Genomic DNA, 11,289 nt, shown 5'->3' on the forward strand with positions numbered 1-11,289 from the left:
ACGAGGAGTGATTTATTCCCCCCCAAGCATCTTGATTGGCTGGGATTTAACCAACCAGAAGCCACCAGGTGTGAGCAATTAAGCACCACCTGTGTAGATTTCATAGGTTCTGCCATAACTATTTTGTCATCCTATTGGGGTCCACATGGCTCGCCTCTGGCTGCTGGTGGTCCTGAATTGGAGTTTTCTGGTTTTGGGACAGCAGCAAGGAGATGAAAAAACGCGTTTTGAAGAGATGCAACCTGAAATTACGAAATTTGGCGAAGACTATGGTAGCAGGACTGAATATGACGACGATGAAGAAGCTTTTCCTGATCCTGAGGCAATGGAAACATCGGACCCCGATTCTGGAAAAGGGGCTGTGGTGACATACGATGGAGTGGAGGGGGAGCCTGTTGAGGTCTCTCTGAGTGGATGGACGAGCTCCATCGACCCAAGTCAAAGTGGACTGCAAGTATCGTGTGATGACAAAGGCTTTAGGATCATTCTCCCGGCTGGTCAGCTCAATGACGTCCAAGTTTTTGGTAAGTGATTCATCAGTCATGACTAAACACATTAAAACAAGTTCAAATATTTCTTCCCAGGCTCTCAAAACCATCAATCCAACTCTCAATGTGGTCTCAACGTGACCCACCTTGAGAACACCTTGACTGTACCTTTCACTGGATGCTACGAGGAGGATGTAAGCCATTCATTTTGTGACCTTTTCACAAAAATAAACGGTCTTGAATACAAAAAGGTTTCTAGACCGACAGATACAGCCTGCAGCTGCTCTACAAGGATGATTTCGATGAGGACCGAGTCGCCACGGTGACTTGCCATCAGAATCTGGAGTCCACACCTGGGCCGCTACCTCGCGCCGGTGCCCCAGCATCTAAGTGCCGCACGCCGCCACCGCCGCAAACTCCACCAAAAGCACTTCGTGAGTTAAGGATTTTTTTTAATCTTAAATTGAGGGCCATTGTTAATTTTTGTCCCACTTGACTCTAAAGTTTTCATGTTTCACTTCAGATTGTGCCATGGACCCTCGAGAGCAGATTCAATGTGGCTATGAGGGTATTTCGCCCCCTGATTGTAAATTAGACGGATGCTGTGTGGATCCTACGTCACATAAATGCTTCTATCCAATGAATGGTAAAAGCCTATTATGTTTGCATGCTGTCGCATTTGATTTTGCAATTTTTTTTTCATTCACGTCAAAATTATTGATTTTACCTTTTAAATTGCTTCAAAATCATTGTCCTCACAGAATGCACGGTGGATCGCCATTTCGTTTTTATCATTCGCTCCACATATGCGTCAACAACTCTCGACCCCACCGAATTGGTGATTCCCGGAACGGACTGCAAACCAGTTGTAGTCAATGCTGACTTTGCCATCTTTAAGTTCAAAGTAACCGAATGTGGCACGCGTACTTATGTGAGTTGTCTCATACAAGTACAGATGGCAAAATATGGCTGTACTCTGTTCTGTATTGTGACAAAACTTGACAATTTCAGGACATTGGCATGACAAGGTTCTACCTGGCAGAAGTTCAGACTCTAGTTCGAGCCCTCAACCTCAAGTATGGTATCATCACGAGAACGGATCCATTAAGGTTTTCATTATTCCACAATCTAACGAAACGTATATGTGAATTTCACGATTATATCCGTGCTCTTAATGTGTCCTTTTCAGGTTCTTAGTGGAGTGTCGCTACAGTTTGGCTGCTCACGACCATCAACCATTTGCCAGCGTCGGTTACATGGTGAAGATCCCGAGTCGCGACCTGCCCTCGTCAATACCTTCAGATGGTTTATACGGCGTTGAATTGAGAATTGCTACAGGTAAATGTGCTCACATTACACTCTCCAATATGTATTTGAATAAAGAGACTTTATTTGTTTATTTCAAACAGATAAGACCTTCTCTACTTTCCTGCCTTCTGTCCCAACTTTGCGTTACATTCTGGGCAAACCTGTGTATTTGGAACTCCGACTGTTGTCTCCCAAACCCAATGCAATCCTTCTGGTCAAGTATTGTCTGGCGTACCCTCGCTCAGCTAAGAACGCCTTGGTCTTGGTTTATGAAGGGTAAACCATAATTTTACTTGGTGTCGGCAACCAAACTTAAGTTTTGAATGACTTACTGAATATGCTATTGAAGACTTGACATTATTTAATGAGAAATGGTGTTTCTCTCTAGGTGTGCCAACCCTAATGACCCAAATGTATCCATCCTGCAAATGACAGACTTGCCCCAAAATCGCCATCAGAGGCATTTTGAGGTCAAGGCATTTCAGTTTATGGATGTTAAGACTAAGCTTTACCTCAATGAACAAGTGAGTGATTTCCAGTGCTTTAGGACTTGTATTGGATAAATGCTTAATGGTTTTTTATGGGTAACTTAGAGGTGGGTAAAGAGCTAAAAATTGTACTCAAGTAAGAGTAGCGTTACTTCAAAATAGTTTTACTCAAAATATATCTAGAAAATGTTCTCAAGAGTAAAGTATTTGGTGGAAAGAATACTCAAATAATGAGTAACATTGTGAGTAACTGCTTAATTTGTTTGATTTTTAAAAATTGTATTTTCCCAGCACAGTTATCTATATAAACTGTTTTTATGATACACTATAATAACCCATTACATAACCGCATTAATCCAATTAATAAATAAATAAATGTTTGTTTTTTTAAATCATTGAATTCCGGTGAAGTAAAAATGACAAAGGAAGCATTATTCGTCCAAATAACATGGGTGCCCTCTGGTGGGGAAAATAGTTCCTAGTTTGAATAATGATTAGTTCCTTAATAGTTCATATTATGAAATGGATCATATCTCCAGTTTTCCGCGGTCAATCGGTGCCAAATAAAAACTGGGAGATGGGTTAAAATCCGCGCTTTGGAGTTATGTTGAGGATGGCACTCGGTCAAATACTTTATTTTTACGGTGCTTTAAAGACTCCACGTGATCGAAAAAGCTGGCATGATCATAGAACGGCAAGCTTGCGTTTGATTGGTATAAAGGAGTCGTGATTATTGTTGCGACGTCTCTTTGGTGAAATTGGCAATTGGAGTCTTGGCATCGCTGGCAAAAAAAAATCTAATATGTAGAATAAAGAGGAAAAAATGTAACTACTTGTGCAGTGGAGGAAGAGTAGCGTTTTTCTTCACAAATCAACTCAAGCAAAAAGTATGGCTCCGTAAAATAGGGGTAGGTTTTTCTGTTAGTCAAGTAAATGTAACTAAGTACAGTACATGTAATGCGTTGCTACTACCCACCTCTGGTAATTTATCATTTTGTCCCCACAGATACAATTCATGTGCTCTGCAGAGGTTTGCAGGTCGGATGAAAAGATTTGTGAAGAGCGCTGCTTTGATGGAAAAGTGAGATTTTAAATGTTGCCTAATACTGTGGTGTCAGTCCAAATATCTTAATATTCCTTGTCATTGCAGGTACAGTGACTCGCTGTTTGTCAATACAAGTGGAAAACATTTTATTGTATATTAAAGGATGTGTACCAAATGTATCATTTGTGCATTTGTTTTCCCTGTTTCTTGATTAAAAATGATTTATATGACTTGTATTTGTTTTAGTACAACAGGATAGCGTGAAAATTCTTGATGTAATATTTTGTAATGGCATACAGTTGATGACTTATGGCCTACAAGGAAAGTTTTTGACCAGCCTTTGTTAAAAACTTAGAAGCAATGTAAAGTTCTCAATTTTCAAAATATTTATTTGCAATACAAACTTGTGTTCCAGTTGCAAGATTTGTACTAAGTGATATCAAAACATAACGGGACGCTTAAAAAATTGTAACCCACAATCCTTTGCGCCACTAATCGCAAGCAAAACGGGCACGTTAAGCTCTTACTGCGAATTACTCTTCTAATATATACATGTAGTTTCTAGCTTTTTTTTCGTCCACAAAATAGTTTAACGTCCATTCCATGGTAAATTTGATTCAATTATAAAAACCCGGAAGTATTTTTTCATGTCTTGTGTGTCACGTGACAGGTGACACGCATTTAAAAGTGGGTTGCAAAGTCAACATTGAAAACGTTTTTCTGTCTTCTGTTGCTGGAAAACAGGTCAGTGTCGCGTATTTTAAAGTTTTATCTTTTCCAGGGTTCACTTAAAATACCGCTACTTTTGACCGTGAACCTGACAGCTAGCTTATCGCCCATTTGTTCAAGGAATTTGGTTTTCTCTTATTATGGTCCGTGGAAATGCAACGCTTAAATGCAGTGTGAATTACCCTAAATTTGCATCTATTTGTGCTGTACACTATTGTGAAACTCCTTAATGTTGACGCAAAGCAAGTCAGGATTGCACCATGCTTCCGCGTGGCAATTCAATTATGCTTGCATAAGAGATTCTCAACCTTTATACTGTAAAATAATAATTGGCTTTCCAAGTACCACAATCATGCCCAGCATTAAAATATGCATTGTTTTTTTTCACCTCAAACGAGCTCGGTTGTTTTCCCAAAGTTTTTTTTTTCTTTTTACAAGAATAAAGGCCAAATTTTGCATTTAACTGCAATATAACAAGAAGTACAGTTCTGGCTCTTGTGAAAGCACCATATAAATAAACTTGCAGATCTGTAACCACACACTGTTTTGTCAGCAAGTAGGTGGAGTTAGGTTCCCACACCCCCCCCCCCCCCCCCTCATAAAGCAGCACTAGACTGCAGGGTGTCTCACACCCTTCTCCCTTCTGTCTCAGCACATTCCCTCCCACCCCAGACAAAATGGCTCATCTCCCTACTCTTTTCAAGTATGTGGACGAACATCAGGACCTTTACGTGCAGGTAAGATGTCTTCAACTGTTTATTGTTCATTACTATGAACATTAGAATATTTTGAGGGTTTTTAGTGCTGCAGCTTTCTCAGCCTAACTTGTTTCCATCCACTTACACTTGACCAGCGCCTGGCGGAATGGGTGGGTGTCCAGAGTGTGTCCGCCTGGCCGGAGAAGCGTGACGAGATCAAGAAAATGATGCAAATGGCTGCCAAAGACATTGAGCGGCTGGGCGGCACGGTGGAGATGGTGGACGTTGGCATGCAGAAGGTGTGTACTTGATTGTGCAGTTTGCGGCTCTTGTTTTAACATCTTGTTTGTCACAGCTTCCAGGGGGGGAGGAGATCCCTCTGCCCCCCATAATCCTGGGACGTCTTGGATCGGACCCAGGCAAGAAAACGGTGTGCATCTACGGCCACCTTGATGTTCAGCCTGCCAACATCGACGATGGATGGGACACGGAACCATTCACTCTGGTGGAGAAAGACGGTGAGTCAGGAGAGATGCTTTCAGTTTCAGCATGACTACTTTTTCAACAGTTGCCTTTCAAGCTTTCACTTACATACTCAAGGATTAACCACCAGACTGAGGCCAAACTGTCAAATAGCATTAATTCATAACATCTGTTTGTGTTGCCAATGTCATTTTTTTGTCACAAAATGTCTGCCCTGCAAGTTTTATCAGCTGATGTTGTTACACTTAACTCCCATTTCCAAAGTCCTTTTCCAAGTCATCACATCTTATCTCACCACTAGCAAAGTAGATCTAGGCAGACTGTGTCATTATCTTGCCTTATATTAATTATTGTTCAAGCATTGACATTGAAGCCCCTTTGAAAACTGCTGCACATAATTAATTTATGAGCTGATTTTTGGTCACTACTCCCATTCAAACATGATTGGTTTTCTTATTGTCATCAGTGGCAGTGAATGAGTTAAATATTCAGTCTCATTTTCTTGTATTACGATAAACATGATTGTACACTGTGGAATGTTACCCTCCAACATTTGGGAGTCAGCTGACAGAAAAAAAACATGTCCACTTCCCCTTGCTGTTGTTTTTTTATCTTCCCTGCTCAGCTTTTTTTTCAAGAAACTGCTTTTGAGTGCTTTACAGTGAAAAAGCTTGATTTTTTTCCTTCTTTTTTTCAGGAAAGCTTTATGGAAGAGGCTCCACAGATGACAAAGGTCCAGTGTTGGCTTGGTTTAACGTCATAGAGGCCTACCAGAAGATCCAGCAGGTGAATTATCATCAATAATTGTCACATGCCTTTGGCTGACTTGCGTGGTGATCATTTCAGAAGGGTGACCGTTCAAAGGTCTCTGTGCAAAATGGCTTCTCTTTTCAGTCACTTAATTATTAAAGGGATCCACAGATAGAAACACTTGTAGTTCTTAAAAGATAAATGGAATTATGAGTTAAAATAACTTGACATTGAAACCACTCTTGATGTTTTTGTTTTTATGCAATTTGTAAAATTAGTTTAATTAGTAGTTCGCCATTGTTGTTGATGTCGCAGGGCGGTGACATCACATGGTTACGATGCCGGGCTTCCAGAGTATGACTCTGGCGACATAAATATGTCATCTGTTCAACACTTTCAATTTGAACCTGAGAGAAACATTAATGAGCATGACAGCACTGTTGATATTTCACAAAACGAGCAGCAAAAGCAAAACGAACAGGAAAGACGGGATGAGTCGACAGTAGACAAAACCAGTGTTCTGCTAAAATGTCCTACACCAGCGAAAAGTCTGACAAAAGGCAAATTTGACACCCAAAGTACTACCGTGCGCTTTCAGCTTGTTTTGTTTAGGTGCATACAGATACAACATACTAAAGATGCCTTAAGAAAATTCTTAAACGCAGTAATATCAAATAAGGGTGGTTTAAATATGCTACGTCACTCATGTGGTCAACAGATCAACAATCTGCTTTATAGCTACCACAAGAAAACACAATGCTTAAAAGTATAAGAGGGAAGGGAAACACATGCAAAAAGTATTTTGAGGCAAAGAAAAGGTAATAAAAGACTCAATATAAACAACTATAGTAAGTACTCGCCGCTTTTAACCGATGTGCTCATGTGTTCGACGTCTCGCCGCGTAGAAGGAATTCCAGTAACCCGGTAGTATTCGTCGAGTGATAGTGACAATCTACGTCATCACCCCGAGCGTATATTTCACGCTTAAAACATGGCGCCCTCCGTAGGACAAAACATGTACTAAATATTATAGATTTTTATATCAATGGCAATATTTTATGTGTTTCTAATAACATATTTTAGCAAAAGAGAACAATTGCGTCTTATTAGTCTTTAATTCTGAGGTTCGGTTTAAACCCACTCTCATCACATGGTTCCTTGCTTCCATGGCAGGAGCTTCCCATCAACATCAAGTTCTGCTTTGAGGGCATGGAGGAATCAGGATCAGAGGGCCTGGACGAACTGGTCTTTGCGCGTAAGGACAGCTTCTTCAAGGATGTGGACTACGTGTGCATCTCTGACAACTACTGGTTGGGGAAGACAAAACCCTGCATCACTTATGGTCTGAGAGGAATCTGCTATTTCTTCATTGAGGTGCACATAATAACTTTTTGAGACTTACAATGGGATGAAAAAGTATCTGAACCTTTTGGAATTTCTCACATTTCTGCATAAATTCACCATCAAATGTGATCTGATCTTTGTTAAAATCACACAGATGTAAAAACAGTGTCTACTATAACTAAAACTACCCAAACATTTATAGGTTTTCATATTTTAATTAGGATAGCATGCAAACAATGACAGAAGGGGGTGGGGAAATAAGTGAACCCTCTGCCTAAGGTGACTTAAAGAACAATTGAAACCAATTTTGACCAAACAATTTAAATCAGGTGTGTGGCCAATCACTGATGAGTGGTTTAAAGCTACCCTGCCCACTATAAAACACACACCTAGTAAGGATTGTCGTGATAAGAAGCATTGTCTAATGTGCATCATGGCTCAGTCAAAAGACCTGCGATCAAAGATTGTTGATTTGTATAAAGCTGGGAAAGGATACAAAACCATCTCTAAAAGTCTGCAGAGAAGTTGTCTACAAATGGAGAGAGCACTGTTGCTTCTCTCTCAAGGAGTGGCCGTCCACCAAAGATGATGCCAAGAGTTCAGCGCAGAATACTCGGAGAGGTAAAAAAAGAACCCTAGAGTGTCTGCTAAAGACTTACAGACGTCATTGGCACAGTCCAATGTCTCTGTGCACACATCAACTATATGTAAAACTATGGCCAAGAATGGTGTCCATGGGAGGACTCCATGGTGGAAGCCACTGCTGTCTAAAAAAAAATTGTTTAATGTTTGCAAAAAGGCACTTGGACACTCCACAGAAGTTTTGGCAAAATATTTTTTGGACTGAGGAAACCAAAGTTTAATTGTTCAGGAGAAACACAGGACGTCAAGTGTGGAGGAAAAATGGAACAGATTATCAACACCTCCTCCCCGCCGTGAAGCATGGTGGAGAGAGCGTCATGATTTGGGGCTGTTTTGCTGCCTCAGGGCCTGGCCAATTTGCAATTATTAATGGAAGAATGAATTCAAAAGTTTATCAGGATGTTTTGCAGGAAAACCTGAGGCCGTCTGTCAGACAGTTGAAGCTAAAAAGAGAATGGATGCTGCAACAAGACAATGATCGAAATCACAGAAGTAAATCAACTTCAGAATGGTTTCAGAAGAAGAAAATACACATTCTGGAGTGGCCAAGTCAAAGTCCAGACTTGAAACCCATTGAGATGCTGAGGTATGACGTAAAGACGTTGATTCATGCCAGACATCCCAGGAATCTGACTGAACTACAGCAGTTTTGTCGAGAAGAATGGGCCAAGATTATTCCTGATTGATGTGCCAGACTGATCTGCAGCTACAGGAAGCGTCTGGTTGAAGTTATTGCTGCTAAAGGAGGGGACACAAAATATTAAATGTGATGGTTCACTTACTTTTTTTCCCACTTCTGTCCTTGTTTTATACTATCCTCATTAATATATGAAAACCTATAAATGTTTGGGTGGTTAGTTAAAGCAGACACTGTTTTTTCATCGGTGTGATTTTGACAAAGATCAGATCACATTTGATGGTAATTTTATGCAGAAATGTGAGAAATTCCAAAAGGTTCAGATACCTTTTTATACCACTGTATAGGCCAGTAGGATAATAATGCTGATGCTACTTTTAAAGGTGGACGGCTGTGAGAAAGATCTGCACTCTGGTGTTTTTGGAGGCTCTGTTCATGAGGCTATGACAGACCTCATCACACTTATGGGCAAGTGAAGCTGCTGTTTCTTTCTTAGCCAACAGTTTACCTGTAATGTAGTAGTAAGCGTCTCTATTTTCCACAACTGTATGTCCTTCAACAGGCTCACTGGTGGACAGGAAGGGGAGGATCTTAATTCCCGGCATGTACGACGATGTGGCTCCCCTGACAGATGACGAGAGGCAACTTTATGATAAGATCGAGTTCGACTTGGAGGAGTACTGCAAAGACGTCGGCGTAGGACAACTACTGCACAGCACCAAGGTGAGTTGACGCCACCTTATGGGTAAAATGACGCCACCACGCATTGGGTTAACTGTTATTGTTTTGGTTTTTCCTGCAGGAGCAAATCCTAATGCACCGATGGAGGTACCCGTCGCTTTCTCTGCATGGCATCGAGGGCGCGTTCTCAGATGCGGGCGCAAAGACTGTCATCCCCCGCAAAGTAAACGGCAAATTCTCCATCCGTCTGGTGCCGGACATGGACCCCAAAGTTGTGGAGAAGAAGGTAAGTCCACAGATAATGGTAGAAAATGAAAATACAATACAATTTGAATTCAACACAAAAGTGCTGCAACTAACTGTTTTTGTACTCAATCTATCGAGTATTTACAACCCTTCATTCGAAATCAGGACATGTTCCACCTTCAAAACAAGAATTTCTCAGTCTGTCTGTGCTAGTCATCATGTGACAGTGGTTTGGCACAACCTAAAAACAGAACTAATGAAAACACATTTAGGAAGTAGATTCCTCTCACTGGAAAAAAACAAAACTGCACCCACAGTGAAATTTTTGCACTTGAAGGCATTGGTGACTTACTCGTGATGATTGAACATTCCAGACCACCCCACATGTCAATAGTTGTGTGTTTCATGTGTATTTATACCCCGATTATTTTCTTTTTCAGGTTATTGACTATCTGAAAGAGAAGTTTGCCCAACTGCAGAGCCCCAACAAGCTGAACGTGTACATGGGCCACGGGGCCAAAGCCTGGGTGTCCGACTTCAACCATCCTCACTACTTGGCTGGTCGCAAAGCCATGAAGACGGGTACGTACAATGCATTTTCAACACGTTAAGCTCTCATTAAACTGTCCATGTCTGTTGCACGTCAGTCTTTGGCGTGGAACCAGACCTGACGCGCGAGGGCGGCAGCATCCCCGTCACCTTGACATTCCAGGAAGCGACAGGACGCAACGTCATGCTTCTTCCCGTCGGCTCCTCCGATGACGGCGCACACTCCCAGAATGAGAAAATCAACAGGTCAATCAACACATTTTCAGCCTTTTTTTGTAGTGTTGCGAATTATGTTTCTCATTTTATTTTTATTTTCAGATCTAACTATATTCAGGGGATCAAGATGCTTGGCGCTTATTTCCACGAGGTGTCCCAGCTGGAGTAGATGTTACTACTCCATTGACCGCTGCTGACTGTTTATCGTGATGTTGGAAACCGATTTCTCACTGACGCCCAATAATAAAATACTTTTTGTTACTGTATTCCTGCCTCATGAATTTCTGTTTTTAAATTCCATTTATGAAGGTGAAGGAATCTGACCTATTAGCCAGATTGCCGGAATCACACCACCCAAACCGCAGGAGCCGCACTAGGGCAATTCCAATGACCCGGGTTGGCGGAAACCCGGCCAAAAGGCCAAACTCCGCACGTTCACCTTAGTTTTAACACATTGTACTGACTTCATTTTGAAAGCTGGAAAAAGTCTTCGATACACAAGTTGACAATTTATTCAGATCTACAGCAATCAAGCTGCAAGGCAAAACGGCAAAGAGACCCAGGCGAGGAGGCTAACTGGATCTAGGGTCACCATATCACAAGTCAACAAAAGGTTCCCGGGAAAAATGACAACGATTAATTAAACATTCAGTCTTTGAAACGCTCTGGTGAGGTGGACTGGTCTGGAAAAAGGGGGTGTTTGGCCGTTGTTTTGGATTATTCTCTGTTGTGGGTTGGGCGGGATAGTTTCAGACGTTACTGTTGTCACGGCAACGAGGCGAGGATTTTGCCATCCTCAGTGAGTGCTGAGTATTCACCTCTCTGTCCCTGGTTCCTCCGTATCAGATGTTCCTTGTGGTAAGACAAGATGTCCCGCCATTTGTTCTGGACTGTCCAGAAGAGCTGATTGCGGGATTTGGTGGTGCAGACGTGGGTTTATAGATGTCTTGCCCATCACCTAGTTGTCAGCGTCAATCTTGCTCAG

At 41.5% G+C, this 11,289-nt stretch overlaps 2 protein-coding genes across 2 annotated transcripts; both read left to right on the forward strand.

The window, feature by feature from the left end:
• Positions 1-96: 96 nt before the first annotated feature.
• LOC130910161 (zona pellucida sperm-binding protein 1-like) lies at positions 97-3,508 on the forward strand. Its single transcript, XM_057827174.1, has 11 exons — positions 97-524; positions 585-682; positions 748-922; positions 1,012-1,134; positions 1,250-1,419; positions 1,500-1,597; positions 1,678-1,826; positions 1,898-2,072; positions 2,185-2,320; positions 3,291-3,365; positions 3,435-3,508. Exons 1-11 carry the CDS (start codon positions 146-148, stop codon positions 3,441-3,443), a joined length of 1,587 nt encoding a protein of 528 aa, XP_057683157.1. The 5' UTR covers positions 97-145; the 3' UTR covers positions 3,444-3,508.
• Positions 3,509-3,844: 336 nt separating this feature from the next.
• cndp2 (carnosine dipeptidase 2) lies at positions 3,845-10,570 on the forward strand. The gene is made up of 12 exons (XM_057827175.1): positions 3,845-4,073; positions 4,711-4,795; positions 4,912-5,055; positions 5,112-5,274; positions 5,937-6,025; positions 7,163-7,363; positions 8,996-9,080; positions 9,175-9,335; positions 9,415-9,579; positions 9,980-10,121; positions 10,187-10,334; positions 10,407-10,570. Exons 2-12 carry the CDS (start codon positions 4,736-4,738, stop codon positions 10,471-10,473), a joined length of 1,425 nt encoding a protein of 474 aa, XP_057683158.1. The 5' UTR covers positions 3,845-4,073; positions 4,711-4,735; the 3' UTR covers positions 10,474-10,570.
• The last annotated feature ends 719 nt before the right edge of the window (positions 10,571-11,289 follow it).

This window comes from Corythoichthys intestinalis, chromosome 22, assembly GCF_030265065.1.
Source record: "Corythoichthys intestinalis isolate RoL2023-P3 chromosome 22, ASM3026506v1, whole genome shotgun sequence".
NCBI lineage: Eukaryota > Metazoa > Chordata > Actinopteri > Syngnathiformes > Syngnathidae > Corythoichthys > Corythoichthys intestinalis.